Source organism: Chionomys nivalis, chromosome 23 (genome assembly GCF_950005125.1).
Source record: "Chionomys nivalis chromosome 23, mChiNiv1.1, whole genome shotgun sequence".
NCBI lineage: Eukaryota > Metazoa > Chordata > Mammalia > Rodentia > Cricetidae > Chionomys > Chionomys nivalis.
The window spans coordinates 18,930,057-18,949,746 of NC_080108.1; the positions used below are offsets into that span (position 1 = coordinate 18,930,057).

Here is a 19,690-nt window from a genome sequence, read left to right on the forward strand (position 1 = left end):
GGATATATTCATCCCCTGACAAGACCTCCTACCCCAAATCAGGAGTTCCCTACTGAACTCTAAAAGAGCTCTAGGGATAGATCAGGTTGCAGTGCTATCCAGGGCTCTGGGCACACATATGCCATAGGTACACACAGAACACACTCCACCTCCTTGAGCGAGCCATCACCTTTGTGATAGAGGCCCCAGGAACAGGCGACTGACATTTGTTCAGAGATTCCCTAGGGGATTGCAGAAGCTAGGCCCAGCCTCACCACCTAAGGCAGAAGGAAAACGTGGGCTCATGTCTTAGAAGATCCCAGCCTTCCACTATGGCCCTAAGAATCTGAATTCCTGCTAACGAGTGCTTGGCAACCTCCCCAGGCTACTTCCTTAGAAAGGAGGGGAAGAATCAGATGTGCCTGCCCACCGGCCATCCTGTCCTACAGTACTGATGTCAACATGTATGAAAGTTCAACCTTTAGACTGAGTTCCCTTAACTGCGGTCAGCCCCAGAGTGACTGCAGCAGCCTAGGAGACAAGGCTCCCCCCTGCCCTGTGAGTGTCAAAGGAGAGGGACTTGTACTTTATATTGACTTAGAAGTGGAGCCTTTCAGCATCAGATGGTTGGGGATGGGAGGAGAGGCAGCGAAGGGTAGATTCCCCAGTCCTCTGATCATCAGCAGCAGCAAGTGGACTTCTTAGAATCGCAGGCCCTCTGGCCTCGCCACAAGGCTGTGAAATCCAAAGCACTCAGAATTAAACAATGACGCTCTCTGGGTCAGGTTTTGCCGACAAGCGTTGAGAACCAGGCTTCAGGTTGATCATGGGCTGAGCATGTCCCTGTCACTGATGGTGTCATTCCAAGATAAGCAGCAGCATTTTAGAACCCTGTGCTGGTGCTAGGACCAGAGCTCTGTGCATTTGTATAGGATGCAGGAGGCCCTGGGTTACAGTCTCAGCACCACAAACAAAAATCATAAAAAGTAAAGAATAAGCATTCTTCGTGCTACTAGGTTCTATTTTAGACATTGTGTGTGTGCGTGCGTGCATGCATGTGTGCGTACAGGTGTGTGTGTGCATGCATGCACTTGAACTGGCATGCGGATATATATGTAGGTCAGGGGTCGATCTCAGGTATTCTTCAGAAGTCATCCTTCTTGTTTTATGAGACAGGGTCTCTCCCTGGGACCTGGGACTCCATAAGGATTCTAGGCCAGCTGACCAGGGAACCCAGGCATCTGCCTGCTGCTGCCTCCCTGGCACTGTGTGCCATCATGCCCAGCTTTGGACATGATTGTTTGTTCGAGATTGAACTCAGGTCCTCATGTCTGTTTAGCAAACACTTCCCTGAGTCATCGCCCGGCCCTGGGACTCTGTTCTTAATAAAAGTTCAAGAGATGCAGAAATGTGGATCTCTCTCTTCCTTCCCTCCCTCCCTCCCTCTTAGTTAATGCAGCAGAAGCCTGACAGATTCTGCCTGCTTCCCAAACTAACTTCATTTCCCCTTGGCCCAGGGTAAGGGCACTTCCTCCTTTCTTTTCCTCCTGCAGTCCCTGCCCCTTTGTCTCTGTCTCTAATTATCCAGCTGTTTTCTCTAGTCCTGTTACCCATTAAGTAAAGGCAGCCATTCCCTTCAGCAGTCTGCTCCCTCAGTGCTGGATTGTTCTCTGCCACATAAAAATCCACAAGTGGCTTTTATGGCCTCATACATACTTAATTAGTCCAGCTTCTCAAAATTGTGCTTTAAATGAGTAAAGGCATTAGCCCCCCGATCTAATTGATCCACAAAGCGCAGTTTCAGCACAGCGGCAGGAACTTTAAGTGTTGGTCTAGACGAGCATCGCTGAGGATGACAAGAGGATACAAGAGCAAAGACCCTGGTCGGAGGCGGACTCAGAGCCCGGGTAGGAACTGAATCTAAAGAACTCACTATTTGTGCCTTGCCTGCCACTGTCTGTTGGTATGACCCCGGCATGACCTTTACCTGGCATCGTAAACATGCACTTTGTGAGAGAGTTTGAGATGGGATATTTGCTGAATTGGAGCTATTGTCAGGGTTCCAGGCTTCAGATATGCTGTTTTCTGTGCCTGGCCTCATGCATCATGGCAGAAATAAAAAATGACTATACTTCAGCCTCTCCTCCACTGTGTAACCGTCTACCTCCATGGTGGAGAGTGTCACCAGCAGATCTGCCCATTGAGGCTTGCATCTTTGGGCCGTGCACTGAAGGCTTCATTACAGCCTGCAGTGTTTGGAGGCAGGCAAGCTTAGTGAAAGGTACTTTGGTCACTGAAGATGACCCCTTGGAGTCCCCATCTCCTTCCTTCCTTTCTCATCTTACTTCCTGGCTTTTGTGAAGCAGTAGCATCCTGTTCCACCAAATGGTGTCCCTCCCCCCCCCATCATAGTCTGCCTATCCATAGATCTGAAAGGATGATGCCAAGTGACTTTGGACTGAAACCTTTCAAACAAGTCCGAGCAAATCTTCCTTCATGTTGTTTGTATTAGGTATCTGCCGCAGCAGTGGTGATGCTAAGACACCATCAGACTGTCTGGGGTCCCTCACCTAACTAGTCCCTGCTTTCTTCTCGGCCAGCCTTTTCTGTGCATCTTTCTAGACTCAACATGTGGTTCTCGACCTCCCAGCCCTTTAGGCCACCTATGCATTTCCCCTCCACACCACATCACCTGTTAAAAGCCATTTGGTCTGCCGTGCACGGTTCTGTCACGGCAGAAAGAAGCGAATAATTGAAGCTCTTAGTTTCCCTTGCCCAGAGCTTTCAAAAAGAGCATCATTTGGGAGCCTCTTAGAGCCCCTTGTAACCAGGCCAGGGCCCGTTTATCTTCTGTTCTCAACAACTGCACTCTGGTATTCCGAGAAAGGAGCCATCTAATCTCCTAGCGTGGGCTGAGTGAGTTGTGGGTTGGCCTTGGCCGGAAAGCACAAGGGAATTGGAACCTGAATGGGAACCTTGGGTATGACAGAAGCTTCAAAGCTGCCCTGTGGGACTGGCCCATGAAAGAGTGCTGAAGAAAAGAAAGATCCTCATCATGTGTCATCGCCTTAGCAGCCTGCCTCTCACCTTCCTTCTGGGGATCAGATTCAAAGCTACCCTGGGGCCCAGCTGAGTCACCAACGCTGCGGGAGCCCAGGTACTAAGGCACTAAGAGCTTAGGCTCTTCAGATGGGGCTAAGATCCTCTGGGCTCCGGGGATTTAAAATACATGTACTGAAAGGAAGCAAGGAGTAATAACCTGGCCACGCTGTCCTTTTGACAGTATGGGCACACAGGGGGATGGATACCAGCAGATGGGACATGGCTGGAAGCCTGCCAAGGCTTTGGTGTTTATAACCGTGCCCCTATGTATAATCTTAGAGGAAGGGACTCTCCTCGCTGCCCTTTCTTTAACAGCACATACCCACTTGGTCTGCAGATGTAGGGCAGTCTGCCTGAAAGAAAGTTCTCCTGAAATGCCCTTCCCTCCTTTCTTGCCTGTCACTGTGTGCTGATGAGGGACATCGTCCATAGAAGCCTGGCTGTTTTGTCCACCTGCGTTCATTTCTTCTTTCTTCCAGCATTCCTTTCCCATAGGTGGTGTGGCTGTTAAAACCCCAGATGCTCCCAGAGAATCACAGAAATACTGGTGTTCGTCAGGTTTAAAGCTTACCCTTTCACAGAGCCCACATGTGCATGGTTTAGGTTTATCCTGGCCCCAGCTCTTACTGTTGCTTCAGAGATGAGCGTGCTAAAGCGCACAGTAACTTGATTACCTGGAGTTAGGATGAGGGTGAGCCCATGTGATACCCACCCGGGCCCTTGTACTTCACTGTCTTTCCTTACTTTCCTGCCATGAGATGGAAGGCTTTCCTGTCCAGCCCATTTGCACCATTATTCCAGCGTTCATATCCATCACGCTAGGGCTGTTAGGATTCTGATTTCTCAGCATCAGAGCCGAGGGAGGGTAACTGAGCTGGCGAGGGTCACAGCGGAGGGAGGAAATAGCAGGGATTCGTCTCTGTTTTCTCTCTTGGTGCCCTGCACTCCTGCCTCCACACTGCACGGACTGCCCCGTTCCTCACTGTGGTGCTCCTCACTAACGATCCGGGTCAGTCCTCCACTTCGTCAGGAATTCATGCCCGTCTTGTTCATACCTTCGCGCAAAGTGCTTCTTCCTGGCCCAGCAAGGACCTCGGTCATCTGCCAGATCTCTCATGACAGAGACAGCTGTCTTCCTGTGATACATACAGGTCACGGTCCCCACAAACAGGAGAGGGACTCCATCTCTCCGTCAATAATCCTTATGATAAAGTGTCACCCCTTAGCCCCCCAGGGTGGACTCTGCTTTGTTTTGTGAATGTGATCTTTTATCAATAGATGTTCTAGTTGTATCTGTGTGTACTTTCCTGCCAGGTGGCCTTTTAAGGCCAGGTGTCCTCATTTTTCTGTCCTTTTTATGCAGGCTATTCCTAGGCAAATAGCGTATGTTTAGTAAATATTGTCGAACAAGTACAGGCAGACAGGAATACAAAAGAGGGAGAGAAGGCAAAAATATCCCATGAAAATTTCCCGGGCAGGCTACAGTGTTTAGAACAGACAGGAGGGGCTTGTCATTGTTATTTGTTTTATAAGATATTCCTTTAGGCAAATCCGTGTCATTTAGAAACTCCCAGAAGGAAGGACAGCTAAGTATGATCCCACTACCAGGCCTGTTTGTGTCGGTCTGTGATCCCAGCTGTTTGGGAAGCTGTAGGAGGAGGATCAAATAGGTTCAAGACTCTTCTGGCCTACAGAGTGAGTGCAAAGCCTGCTTGGCTGACAGAGAGTGCATTCAGGGTCGTCATGGCCTCCAGATCTCAAAATAAAAAGTGAAAAGAATTCTGGGAATGTAGCTCAGTGGCGGTGTGTTTCCCTAGCATGCGTTAGGTCTTGAGGTCAGTCCCTAGGACCCAGAAAAGAATGGATGGTTGGATGCATGGATGAATATATTATATTCTATTGAGCTAAGCTAGCTAGCTGGTCAGCTTTGCTGCTTAGGTTGTTTTGACTGATAGAGCATGTATTTGGGAGTGTGTAACCTATGGACGTTGGGACTTACAATGTCTTTGTAGCCCCCCACCCCATGAAGTACATGGCACTCTTGAAGATGCAGGCAGATATTGGGAAAAATCATCTTTGATACTACGAAAGTGAATTCTTCAGTTAAATTAGGGTTTCATTCGAAGGGAATGCTTCTCCGATTCATTCATTGGGCTTCTACTTGTCTTTGGTATTTGGTACCACATTACCAGGCAGGTGGGAGGGTCCAGGAAGAACAGGTGGTGTCTTGGGGAGGGTCTTCTAAGACAGATTTTGAAATTACCTTTTCCCACCCTCAGGTGAGCGTGTTGACCACCCTGGAACGCAGGTTCAACCTTCAGAGTGCTGATGTGGGCGTGATTGCCAGCAGCTTCGAGATTGGGAACCTGGCGCTGATTCTCTTCGTGAGCTATTTCGGAGCACGTGGGCACCGGCCGCGCCTTATTGGCTGCGGCGGCATCGTCATGGCGTTGGGCGCACTGCTTTCAGCACTGCCAGAGTTCCTCACCCACCAGTACAAGTACGAGGCTGGCGAGATCCGCTGGGGCGCAGAGGGCCGCGACGTCTGTGCCTCCAATGGCTCCAGCAGTGATGAGGGGCCTGACCCCGACCTTATCTGCCGTAACCGGACAGCCACCAACATGATGTACTTGCTGCTCATTGGGGCTCAGGTGCTGCTGGGCATCGGTGCTACCCCCGTGCAGCCCCTGGGGGTCTCCTACATTGACGACCACGTGCGGAGGAAGGACTCCTCGCTCTATATAGGTAGGCGCTGCCTCTTCTTTATGTGTTGGTATACTGGTACAAAATTGGGACCTTGTTTTCCTGGTGCGCTGGTTTGCGGAACTGGCTAACCATCTCCAGAGTTTTGCAAAACACCGATACCCACATTAAATGCCCAGGAATAATTCTCACATGCTTGATGCAGGGGCCACCCAACTAGAGCACTTTCGAAAATCTTTCCAAAGGATGTTTAGATGCTGCCTGCATCTTACCAGACCTTGCAGGGAAAGATCTGGTCTGGAGCGGTTTGGGATCTCTCTCTCTCTCTCTCTCTCTCTCTCTCTCTCTCTCTCTCTCTCTCTCTCTCTCTGTGTGTGTGTGTGTGTGTGTTCCCGTAGTGCAGAGATTTGGGGCTTCCTAGTGTTCACCAAGATATATTTGGGGTCTTTATCTAGGAAACCTCAACTTTGAAGAATCAAAACCTTCACCTCTTATTTCCCCCCCATTTTGGACCTAAAGCAAGGCAATTGATTGCACTGTTGGCATTTGGTAAAACTCAAAGCTGGTGACTTCTGGTAATGTTTTCACTAACGGTCCACTCAGGAACTGGGTGTTTAGGAAGAAATGAAGGATGTGCAAACTTTAAAAACCATTTTCTGCTGTAGTAGTTTCTGATATTTTAGACCAGAAAGATGGAGGAGCCCCACGGTCTAGGGTTTTCAGAAACAGCTAAGTGGCAGTTTGCTCACGTGACAAATGATGTCCTTGATCAAGTGCAGGTGGCTTGAATGGTTGCTCGCCAGGTATCTCCAGCCCTGACGTACTGCGTCTAATTTTGCCTCCAATGGAGACATTCTCAGTCACTGAGTGTGGAACTGAGAAAATGACCTCTGCCTGGGCAATGTCACTGGCATCAGTGTGCCTTGAGGCATTGAGCTAATTCTAAAGGCTTAAGTGAAAATCGAATTTGAACCAAATTTGACATGAGCTTCATGTCTACCAGGCTTCTACTTTATGCAGCCCGAGATTTATGAGGTAGGATAGATGGGAGCAGGTAGCCACCCAGAGGCTTGTTGTAGAGTTGATGCCTTGATTGAACAAGTGTATTCTATATAGATGCGTGACCTTAACGTGAGAGGAGCTGTGGGCGGGAAAAGTAGAGAGAGCACCTTCCTGTCCAGAGCTGGAACAAGGCAAACCCAGTGAGAACTTAATTGTATGATAGTACTTAGGACTGTTGAGTTAAAGACGCACAGTCCTGGCCCCCTCTCTCCATATGGTAAGGGCTTGGGTTGTAGCTGGGCAGGGTCCCCCTGATGTGGCAACTAAGGTGATCTTTTCGTTTTTGCTGCTGTTAAACCAGCATGTTGTTAAAACTGCATCCAGAACTTCAGGTGGACAATTGGTCTTCGATTTGACTGATGTCACCCCAGGGCCCTGGGAAAGAGGTTTTCTGGTAGCAGAAACAGATCATACACACCACTTGGAAGGATATGGGCAATGAAACATTGAAAAATCTCTCCCTAGAAATCGCTCCACATTTCTTATTAGCTCTCAGTCAAGTAGGTTTAGGGCTTCTCGAACATTCCCTGGACCTATCTTCTTCGGGAGATGTTCTCTGATGAGTTACTCTCTGGTATTTCTCCAACTGGATTGGATGTGAATTGTTGGCTAAGGGGGCATTTGGGTTTGGGAGATGGGATGTCGACCTAAGAGTAATAGGACAAATCAAGGCAAGATGCGTTTTTGATTTCTCTAGTGTTGTCCATGAGATGTGTAGTAAGCTTTTGGTAGGAAGATTGTTTCATCCAAATGTTTGCTTGGGCTCCCTTTTCCCTCTACAGAAGAGTTGCTTGAGTGTTATTTTTGCACAATACAAAGATATTGTAGTACTCTGATCTGTCTGACCAAATTCCAAAATATAGTCATACACAACTGTGCAGATAGCTGTTCTGGGTCTCTCTGAAATAGTTTCATGGATCTGTTTAGAGGGAGTAGCCGAGAGCAAGCCTTCTGTACAGATCGGCCTCCATAGGTGGCTTTTCAATGACGTCTCTAAGAGCAGTTTCAGAAGGCCGTAGCATATGCAGAGAGGAGGTGGCGCATTCGTTTATGGCAGGGACCATAAAGACATGGCCACGGTCATGAAACAGTCGCAGCATTTATCTAGTCTAATTAGGCCCTGGTTCTGGAAGCCTCTTAACGTGGCTTTTGAAAGTATTTGATGGAGCCCACTGCAGAGAGGAGGGCTGTCGGAAGTCAGGAGGACGTGAAGCTGAGACTATAGGTATGGATGTGAATTATATGGGAAGTGAGAGTATTCGTTATGCCCAATTCCAGCTCCAGAAAAGCTTGTCTGGAGGGAGCCTTTTTGTCAACATGCCTACTTAATTCTGGATTGGAGATGGAAGCAATGCACACGCTATACATGGAACACGCTTGTTTCCAAGGAATCCTTTCTGTGTGGGCCTGGAGGGTCAGCCCACACTAACTAGGCTGCGGGTCATCAGAGACCAGATCTGTTGTTAGTTGTTTTTAGAGTAGGTCACCAGATGAGTCCTAGTCACACATCTATGGCGAGGTCATGGACTCCCACATCCAGACAAAAGTGAAGCAGTTCAGCTGAAGTCCCTCCAGGGTTTCCTAACTGAAATTCAGGCTATTTCTACTGACTCTTGTGGCTGAACTATGGCCGAGCTCCTGGATTCTTGCATGGGCCGTTCAAAAGGCCAGCCCTGTTCTGAAGCCAGTCTTTTCGAGAATGAAGAGGGAGTGGAGGTACTTATTACCCGGGGATAAAACTGTATGAATGAGGACTCAGCTCTCCTGGCAGCCTTTTCAAGACATTTCTGTACAGCAGTGTGTGGGGCTCAGCCTCACAGGACGGCCGGATAATGACCTGTGGGTGGCACCCGTGTCACTCTTTGTTTCCATGGGGATTGAGTGGGCAGGGTGGCAGTGGAAACTGTTTGGGTCCTCCTGAGGTCTAAGAATCAACCCTTTAGGAATGCAGTCATGTCTTAACTCCAAGTTGTGACCAGCCTCTTTTTCTTAGCTGTCCTTTTCTCTCTAAGTTCAAACACATCAGGTGGTATTTGCTTTCTATGGTACTATGAGAGGATACCATACACTTACTTTACAGCGGCCTTTTACTGGGTTGCTGCTTTAGTTTGTTGCTGCTTTATTTATTTATCGTTTTTTAGGAATAGAAAGGTAAAAAGATAATAATGATTTTCTTAAGTAACTAGAAAAGGTATTTATTACACATTTCCCATTAGCAGGTTTTGAAACATAGGAAAAAGAGTAACAAGAGAACAGTTACTCCTGGCTTCAGAGTATATATAATTCTAGTCTCTTTTTCTGCATTAATGTCCTTTTCAGCAACAGTGCACTTATGAGAAAAAAAGATTTTGTAATTTCATTTCTCTTAATATTTCATGAGCTTTGTTACCCTGTTACTAAATAGTCTTCTATGGTTCTTGCTGCATACAAAATATTCCCTTGTGAACGTACATCATGCAAGTAATGTAGTCTGTTGTTAAAAAGGAGTTTTCAGAATTTCTGCTGTCAGAAGGGAAGCGGATGGCTAAACAGTGATTCCTAGAGATTAAATTATTTGCCCCAAATCACTTGATCTGGATGTTGGCTGGGCTCTGGCCAGGAGAGTGCTGCCTATTCCAGGGGTATCTGGTATCTGAGGTTCATTCAGAGGGCTGTGTTTGGCTGGTGGGTGCATGGGCCAGGGTCCAGAAGAAATCAAGGGCTTTTACCAGAGTGCTTGGAGCCTCCAGGAAATGTCGAGTGTCGTGAAGGGGGAAGAGATGGGATGGTGTTTGAAGTCCAAGGAGGGAGGTGCTGTTAGTGTGAATAGTGGGGGGTCCAAACTAGAAGAGGGGTACAAGAATAGGATGGAGACAGGAGGTGGGCATAAAGGGTTCTGGAAAGAGATGTACCCTTGTTCTATCATATATGAAGATGAATTGAGATCAGAGCTCAGCTCCTCAGACAAGGCGGCTGGTAGAGTCTCCCTTCTGCTCCAGCATTGTGGGCAGTACACCACGCCCATTCCTCCCATTCTCAATTTGCTCCGGCCATGGGTACCATCCGGAAGTTGGCCTCACAGCGTGGTGGAGCTTCTCCTCCTTACAGCTTCCTCTGACCATCTTTCTCACTGTGTACCCTGGGCCCAACAGACACATTTCTGCCCTCCTTTCCGTAGTGTGGTGACTCCTCTGAGTACCAGCCTTGCATGGGCAGGGAAGGGCTCCTGAGAGCCTGAGTCTTCCTTGCTTAATGGGTTCCATCCTCACTTCTACTTCAAGGAGAGGTATCAAGGACTGGAGGACTGGACCAGACAGAAGACAAAACCAAGTGAATGGAGGGCTTAGGACACGTGGACTGTGCATCAGTTTGCTGAGCACAGCATCCCTCACTGGGCAGAAAGAAAATGTTTACTCGCCATTCTTGAGAGGTTAGGGGTTCAAGGTCAAGTTGTAGGTGAGGCTGGGATTTCCAGAAGCCTCTCTCTGTAGCTCAGAGGTTACCCTACTGCTGATTCTTCTCTGGCTCTAGGCCCACGTGACCCTGGGATGACTTATATGACCTCAATTTCCTTCTCTAACAAGTCTGATTGGGTTAGGACCCATTCATGGACAGAGGGTGGGGGCATGACATTTAACCCCAATGACCTCTTCAAAGGCCCTATTCAACTAAGTATTTAATGATAGAGTCACCGATAGTTTCAAACTATAGAGAAGCCCCCTGCACCTTTCATTCAGATTTCCTTCATGTAACATAATGATAGCTCAGTCAGTAAAGTGCTTGCTTTGTCAGAATGAGGAGCTGTGTTTGATCTTCAGACCTCATATTTAAAATATACCTGACTTGGCAACATGCACAGGTAATTCCAGTGCTGGAGAGGTAGAGAGGTGGACCCTGGGGGTTCTCTGGCCAGCCAGCCTAGCTCATTTGCCAAGTTCCAGCAGTGAAAGACTTCTCAAAAGAAGGTTGCTAATGCCTGAGGAGAGAGACACTCAAAGTTATCCTTTGGTTTTTTACTGCAGATGCATGTACCCACATAGAGGAAAACACATGTATACACACACACACGCAGAGTTGTGGCTCAGTGTTAGAATATTTATCTAGCATGCATAGGGAGCTTGACCCTGAGTACCATAAAACAAAACAAAGAACAACAGCATTCCCTTACCCCCCAAAGAGGATGTGAGCATTGGAAAACACATAGCATCCACTGAAATTCCTCCTGTTTTTTATGCTATGCATTCATTCGTTGGGGAAGTGGGCTATCTGTATGATAGTCCCATGTGTGTGCTATAGTTTTAATGACACAGATCAGGATCAAGGTGAAGCCAGATCCTCTTGAACTGCGTACGTGTGTTTGGTAGATTCATGCACAATACTAACACACAAAGAGGAAGACACAGACAGAGGTGTGGCTACCACGTCTCTTGAGAATGGCTGTTCTGGAAGGAGTGGGATCTAGCCAGAGGGAAGTGGCTGTCTGAGGGCATCTTGCAGAGGACCCATGCGGGGAGGGGAGACCGTGGCAGTGTGCTTGATTACACAGGACAATTGCTCTGAGCTTAGTGGCACATCTATTCGACCCAATGTGCCGTGTTTTCTTTGTTATCACTTATATCGAAACCCAGAGCAGCCCTCTGTGTTTCAGCTAATGATGCAAAGAGAATTATTCTCAGATTTCATCTGCCAAGTGTTAGTTTAATACAAAGGTCACAGGCGTACCAGCCAGTCACCAAAGAGAACCGCTTTCTTTTTAGAGCCCTGGGAGCAAAGAGTTATTTTGCTTCTGATGAGTTTTTATTTTAACTTGACATTGGATAAAATGGGTTTTAATTCTCCAAAGAGTGTGGGTCGGGTATGGATCAAATACACCATGACTGCAATTCTTCTAAAAGAAATAATTGAAAAGCTGTTCCTCCTGGGAGCAAGCGTAGCTCATTATATTCTTGCAACTTTATTGATATTGAAGTTTTCTCTCATTAATTTCTTCTTTTGAGCTCAATGACACTGGAAGTGGTCAGCTCATTTTGGCCAGGTTCCAGCCTATCATCCCAGCTGCTGGTGATAGGCCACTTTGGCGTGTTCTTGACAGTATGTTAAACAGCTCACCCCGAGTCCTTATCTGCTGCTTCCATATTGACTGAGCTGGTGGCTGTTTCTCATCCCTTTCTAAATGCGTGGATTTCACATTCAGTGGCTCACAGTTTCCTGGCTGTGCTCACCACCCAGGTTAACTTGGGTATTCTGAGTGAGGCTTCTTGCAGTCACTTCAAGATTTGAATTCTGGTTGTTCTGTGGACATCACTCCTGCAGACTGGCTTGGTTTCCTGTAGCTATGAACCCATCACCTTACCAGGTTACCATGGGATCTGGTAGGCACACTGTTCCTAAGCAACAAGAATTTTGTGTATCTTAAGGGGAGGGCAGAATCAATGAGCACTTCCTCGGTCCTCTTTATCGTGTCTCCATTTCTACATCTGGACACAGAGGCATAGATAAGTGATGGGCTTATCTGGATTGGGGACAGGACTTTGGATAAGAGTCCCTGGGTTCTGATTTTCAACAGTGGGTATGATCTGTATTGTAGAGCTGGGAGCTTTTCAGTCCTGAAAGAAATTGCCTTAGCTCTTCCTCTCCCGCAGATGCTCTTCGGTGGCTCATCTTAGTCTATGAAGTACTTGTGCATGCAGCCTCAGGATGCTGCGGGGCAAGTCTGTGTTAATTTAAAATTAATTTAAAAGAGCATGGCATTCTGAATTCTGACACGTTGCTTCTTAATTTGGGAGAATATTAGTTCAACTTTTGAATAATTTTATTTATTTATTTTTACATACCAATACCAGTTCTCCCTCCTCTCTTTTCACTCCCTCCTCTTCTCTCCACCCCATCTCCCACCTGCTCCTCAGAGAGGGTAAGGCCTCCCCTGGGAAGTCAACTAAGTCTGTCCCATTAACTCCTTGAGACAGGCCAAGCTCCCCTACCCAATCTAGGTTGAGCAAGGCATCTCTCTATAGAGAACGGGCTCTACAAAGTCAATTCATGCATTAGAGTTAGATTCTGGTCCCATTGCCTCTGGCACCCACCATAGACTACCCAAACTACAACATTATCACCTGTATTCAGGGGTTCTAGTTCGGTCCTGTGCAGTTTCCCCAGCTGTCAGTCCAAAGTCCTTGTTCTCCCAGTAGTTCAGATCAACTGGTTCTGTGGGTTTCCCCATCATGGTTTTGACCCCTTTGTTCATATTATCTCTCCTTCCCACTACCTTTGTACTCTGGGATCTCGGCTCAGTGGTTAGTTGTGGATCTCTGCATCTGCTTCCATCTGTTTCTGGAAGAGAGTTCAAGCTTCTCTGGGATTGGGGACTATAGGGTGCAAATTTAAAGACGCATTTTTTTTAACACTGAGTAGTAATCCATTGTGTAAATGTACTACATTTTCTTTATCCATTCCTTGGATGAGGGGCGACTAGGTTGTTCCAGGTTCTGGCTGTTACAAATAATGCTGTTTAGTTTGTTTTTGTTTGTTTTTAAAGGATGAAATTCTTGTTCTAACAAAATTGAGGGAAATGACACGAGCAATTTTTGACTTAGGAAAACAAGTCAGTATTTATTTAGGTATATTTCATATAAGTCATTTCTATGTAAACAGTTTTGCTTAGCTCTGATGATGCTGTTTGTCACCTTCAGGTTCAGAAGCCATCATTCTAAGGGCTACTACAGATTTAGATTTTGGAAATTTGGGGAATGTTTGCTTAGAGTTTATGACTGTGCAGTCCTAATCCAAAATTCTAACTCTGACATATTCTGAAACCCAAGGCTTGAGTGCCAGCATGATTTGGAGAAGAGTGCTTTTGGGGTTTTTGGAGTAGGACTAGTCAACCCATATAAACTTTTCTGTGGCATAAAGGATGATACATATTTACATAATTGCATATCACTTTGTCATTCTAGATATGTTGTACTTGGCTCTTTGGACATTTAGGAGATCAATGTCTATGGAAATTTAGCCTCATCCACACTAGCCAGAAACTGTTCAAGCTCAGGTTGCCTCAAATATCATCAGTGTGATTTGAAAACCTGTTATTTGGCTTCCTATGGCTCTTTCCAAAAGATAAAAGGATGCTGCATCAGTACATCCTGCAAACAGGCTTTGGGCAGGCTGCGGCCTATGCTGCAGGGTTGCAATTTAAGTGCTGTGTTAACAAATAAGCAGAGCCAACTCAGTAGCTTTGGGGATCCTGTGGTCCTTACCTCATCCCCTCAACCTCAGCTCAGTGAAACATGCAAAGCCAGTTTTCCCAGCTCTATTGGTATTATTATGATTATGATTGTTATATTTTAACATATCTTTATCACATGAATGATTGGCATGCATATATGTCTGTTCACCAGCTGTGTGCCTGGTCCCTGTGGAGGTCAGAATTGGGTATCAAATCCCCTGGGACATCAGTTACAGGTGCTGTGATTTACCGGGTTGGTGCTGGAAATTGAACCCCAGTTCTCTGCAAGAGCAACCAGTACTTTTAGCCACTGAACCATCACTCCAGCTGCACCAGAGCTGCTGATTTTTAAGAGAGCCTAGAGATACCTATTTTCCAAACAAAGCACATTGCCAACTCACTGAAATCCCTCAACCTTTGACTAAATAATTGACAAAACAACTTAAGGTAACAATGATTGGTTTTAGCTCATGGTTTGAGAGGACAAAGTCCATTGTGATGGGGAAGGCATGGTAGTGGGCGGTGGGAGTGTGCAACTTGAACTCTTCACTTCTTGATAAAACAGGAAGTCGAAACGTAACAGGAAGTGGGATTGGAACTTGAAACCTCAAGATCTGCTACCTCCCTAGCAAACTACTTCCACAAGCTAAGCCTTTCTGCCTTAAGTTTCCACAGCTTCCCCAAACAGTGCTACTTGCCTTTGGGAGATGTTTCGTATTTAAACCACATCAGTGAGTCATCGCTGGCAGCCCGTATCAGGACTTGCTGGCAGGGACGAAGGAGACTGCTCCTGGACTTTCTTGTGTTGATCAGGCAGCCACCACGTCTAATGCCTTATAAAATTAAGAAAGATGAGCCAATTATGATACAAAGTATAGAAAAGGAACAAAATCATTTTTCAAAACTAAAGGGCACCAGGTGAAGAAAAAGCCTACAGTTCCCTAAAGGACGCATTGGAATGCAGAAGGAATCCAGTTTGGATTGGTCAGGCGTACGTGTCTATTGTGTGGATGACTGCATCTTTGCCAAGAGACATCCAAACATAGCATGGAAGTGGGTGTTAGACAGCATAGAAGACTGTAGAGGTCCAGGAGGACGTGAAGAGCTGCAGATTCTTGCAAAGCAATTTCCTTCCACCGGAATATCAAAGACTGGCTTTCACCACCACCCTCTTACCGCACCTGGCTGAGGAAGACAGACCTATTATCTTTCCTTTCAAATGTAGCACAAGTATTGTTCTCAAAGAAAAAATTTTAAGCTAGCTCTCCATAGCAGGTGTATTTTGTGTCTAGTTTATTTCTAGATGATTTGCTTTTTCTAAGAACAAATCTTGACTTCCTTTGTGTTCTTTGCGCCCCTCAGAAGCATTCTGTAAGAATCAGTGGAATGAAGAGTTTGGCTTATGGAAAGCAATGCACTTGGGTTAACGACTCTTGCTCGCTAGAGAAGCATGAAAGAATGCTACAGAGATTTGCTGGAGTCTATCTCTCTGCCCACCGTCTTGTTCTCATACAGGGGATAGCCTTTCTTATCCCAGTTACTGTGAGCTACATGAATGATCATGTGGTCCAGGCACAGCCAATTATGACACACAAAAAAGGTTCTGATCTATGGTGATTTTGGCCCAAGGAGTAGGTTTAATCAGAATCTACTCTGGACTCTGACACACACTGGTCACATTCTTCCTAGGACAGCTAACTGTAAGAACCCAGGATGTGCAAGGAATCAAATGCCCATCTTGGCTGTGGTAGACAGAGGAAATGAGGCCAGTACCAAAGACAGTAAACCAGAATTAGAGGGTAGGAGAGTGTCCTGGATCTGACTGTTCTTGAACCTAACCAAAGCCAGCCCTCAAAATCCTAGTTGCTTGGTTACGTAAATCATCCTTCCCAGCACTTGCAGTAGAGACAAGATGCCGACTCTTTAGGCTTGAACACCGTTAGGTCACATAGGACTTGAGTTGGATTGCTTTCCTCTTGTGATTCAACCAGGCACTTTGAAAGATGAATAAAATAGTTTTATTAATGGTATGACCATGCGCCAGAGAAAACCAACTTAAAGGATGAATGTTGCCTCTTGGCTTAGAGATTTCAGTCCATAATCTTTGACTCCAGGTTCTGGGACATGGTGAGGCAGGACATTATAGCAGAAAGAAGAAGCAGTTCACACCATAGAGGGTAGGGGTCAGAATGTGAACAGGAACAAGGGAACAGTTTTAGTCTTCAGCTTCACAGCCCCAGTGATCTATCTGCTTGTCCAGCTCAGCCTTGCCGTCTAAGGCTGAGGATCTCCCCTTCCCAAATGTTACCTGCGCTCAGTGCGTGATCCTAACCATGGTACTTCACATTCAAACCATAACCAGGGCTAAACTCATATGAGGTAGGTGACCTCTGAAGGAAGTGCTGGCTCTTTCACTACACCAAGATATGCATCATGGTACTCTGAAGCGCTCCTGACCCAGTGCATAAAAGTCTGAGTGCTAGGCTGAAGGTCCTGGCTTAGTTCTTTCTTTCATTATTTCATGGTCATTTAAGCTGCAGTTCAGGGACCCAGAGGTCAAGAGGAGTGCCCCACCCTTTGTCTTTATACCTCCAAACTCAAGCATGTAAAAATAATCCATTGTCAAGCCTTTGACAGGAACAGTATGTATTTAATAAATAACAAATTACTTACGTGGGCAGAGTGGTGAGTACACAGCTTAGTCAATGGCATTGTTTATTGAATGGAGAAACAGAACCAACCCTGGTCTCTTTCCATGCTGGCAAAGCTTCTCTAACTCCCCCTAATGACTTCATATTGTCAAGAATGAATAAGCTAAATGAGTATGTTCCATCCAACTCAGCTATACCATTTCCCTCCTGCCAAGTTTGTGTGTGTGCAGTGTGTGCGTGCGTGTGTGTGTCTGTGTGCACTTGCACAAGCAAGCTTATTTTAGTCCACACACAGATGGACTCTGCAGATATCAGAGTCTTAGTTGGTTAATGAATACTCATAAAACCTTAAGTATCATCATTAAAATTGGAATCCGGGAATTTGGCTTACAAATGCTAGATCTCATTGCTGGTGACTTAACCCGGCTTCTCCAAGCCGAAGCTTCTTCGGCGTGCTTGGTGGAGGTGGTGCTCCTTGCCCTTCTAAATTTAGATGGAGACGGAGACTTCTATATGCTCTTTTAGGGAAAATTTCTCCATGCGTCTTGGCAAGGCTCTTGACCTCCAAATGGTTAAATCTTCATAAAGTGCTAATATTGGGGTGACCTTGATGACGACAGACAAGGTGGATAAATGTAAGATGGTTGTGGTGAGATAGGCTGAGTGTTATTCAGTGTTTGGGTCTCAAGTCAAACTGCTCCCTGGAGAGTCAGGGTCCCAATAACACAAAGCTTTTAAGCATCACTTAGGCCACATGGGTGGGGAATCAGAATGTGTTCCCGGTGGCCTTGATGGCCCCTGTCTGTTCTCTTCCTATGACCCTCTCCTCTTTTCCTACACGGAATTCTTTTAAAGCTGGATTTTTCCATTCCTTCCTTTTGCCTAGCTGTGTCTATTTTGGGTAATATTCAGCAATTTTCTGTGCTGGTTTGAACTAATACACAGATAAGATCAAAACTCTGTTGATGCTGTTTTAAGGAAAAAACATTTTTTAAAAATGCATTGGAGTCATTAATAGAATTTGAACTCTCAGAGTCAGAAGTTTCCATGTGTTCTTATTCAGAAATAGTTTATTGGGGCCTTGCAAGGCAAAGACAGAGTCATAAGGGACCCAAGCATTCATTTGGGGAAATATCTGGGGAATGGAGCAGACATGTTGGCAAAACTTTAGTGGGGGATAATTCCTGCTTCCTCTGTAGGTAAAGATGTTTTTGTACCACAGCATCCTATTTCAGGTGTGTGTGTATCTGAAAGAGAGAGAGAGAGAGACAGTGTGTGTGTTCTGACTTGTCTCCAAGGAGAGATGCAATCCATCTTTCTCCCTGCTTCCCTTTCTAGGCAAGACATTTTTCCCTAGGAAAGGTTCACGTTTGCCCACCTGCTTTGTGGGTTGCTAATGGAGTTTACAAAGGGAATTTGAATTCCCAGTAAGAGGTCTCATTAGCACCGCGAGGCTCTAATAGATTCCAGAATTGTGTATGGGCACTCAGAACCTTTTGTGACCCAGCAGCATTTATTATTAGCTCTCAGTCATTTTGCCCACCCTGGCTTCAGTCTGTATACAGATCTACCTCACATCTAGGTGGCTCCGTGATCCCGGAGCTAAAGGCAAGTTTTATCAGGCCATTAGGCAGAGGAAAGAACATGCCATAGCTCACGTTGGTATATCTGATTTTAGGTTTGGGGTAAGGGCCTTCTTACTGGTTGCAAGCTACTGTTTAATTTTAGAATCCATTATTTTCGCAAAGAAACTTTCACAGCCGCCTGCTTCTTTAGGCAAGTGTACAGAATGCTTGTGAATTTGGATAATGACCGTAATGACATTGAAGGCACTAGCTTGACATTTATGGGGGTCCGAGCTGTGACGTATGCTCGTTCCCTCCTCAGGAAGTCCAGGGAGATAAATATTACTCATAGATGGAAAACATTGAAGCTGCAGTGGGGCGAGTAACTTGCCCAGGCTCCTATAGCTGGTGAATGGCAAGGCTGAGATTACCATTGTCCATTGTCCTGTACCCAGTCTTACCCCTGTGCTTCTGTTACCATCGAGGTAATTCCATACTACAAAGGTCACACTTAGTGGGAAAAGCGACCTGGAATGGCTCAGGGAGATAGATGCCTGCCCTGCACGCATCAGAACTGAAGTGCAGATCTTGAGCAATTACATGGAAGCCAGGTGTGGTAGCATGTGTCTAGGGGAAGGCAGATCTTGGGGACGTGGTTGGTCTGCCAGTCTAACTGAAATAGTTCCAGGTCTAATGAGAGACTGTGTCAAAAAAACCAACATGAAGAGCTATTGAGAAAAACACTTGGCACTGATCTCTGGCCTCCATAATTGGTAATGCTCACTAGCACACGCAAGTGAGTGCGCTCTCTCTCTCTTTCTCTCTCTCTCTCTCTCTCTCTCTCTCTCTCTCTGTTGGTGTATCTCTTCATACATGGCTGGGCACTTTGTCATTTTGTCAGTAACAATGAAGTCCTCAGAAAACTCTTTCCCAGGAGAAGCCTAGGATCCTCAGGATTAAACTCACTGGAGATTATAAACTGTATCAGATGAAGCTTTACAAAGAGGGCTGGGGGAGCGTTGTTTTCAACACCCACCCCTCTTTCCTACAGGAAGAAAATCTCAGTCCCCAGCTGTCTTTGTTTACGTTTTTGGCCCCCGCAGCATTTAATCGCTATACATATTCATCATGATTCTGCAGCCTGGACTTGAGTCTTCCAATGCCCAGGGCCTGCCAGGTGGATTTGTTCTATGCAAGCTCGGTCACATCTGGGACAGGTAGGGAGAGGAAGACAGTTCCAGATCACAGGTGGACATGTGAGTAAGACGAGGGAACAAGCAGAACGTTGCTAGTTAAAGCAGTGCTAGGCACAGAACCTCCCAATCTGGCACAAGACTTGACATTTCTGGTGGCTGAGCCCTGGGGCGTTCTGAAGACCTTCAGCAGCAGGATGGCACTGGACATGAACTTGTGTCTATGGAAGACTA

General features: G+C 46.2%; 1 protein-coding gene across 2 annotated transcripts in view; it reads left to right on the forward strand.

Moving 5' to 3' along the window:
- Slco3a1 (solute carrier organic anion transporter family member 3A1) overlaps positions 1 to 19,690 on the forward strand; it is a 272,644-nt gene that overhangs the window by 49,428 nt on the left and 203,526 nt on the right. For both annotated transcript variants that reach the window (XM_057756255.1, XM_057756254.1), the window contains exon 2: positions 5,361 to 5,826. In XM_057756255.1, coding sequence (XP_057612238.1) covers positions 5,361 to 5,826 — 466 coding nt within the window. The remainder of the gene's footprint in view (positions 1 to 5,360; positions 5,827 to 19,690) is intronic.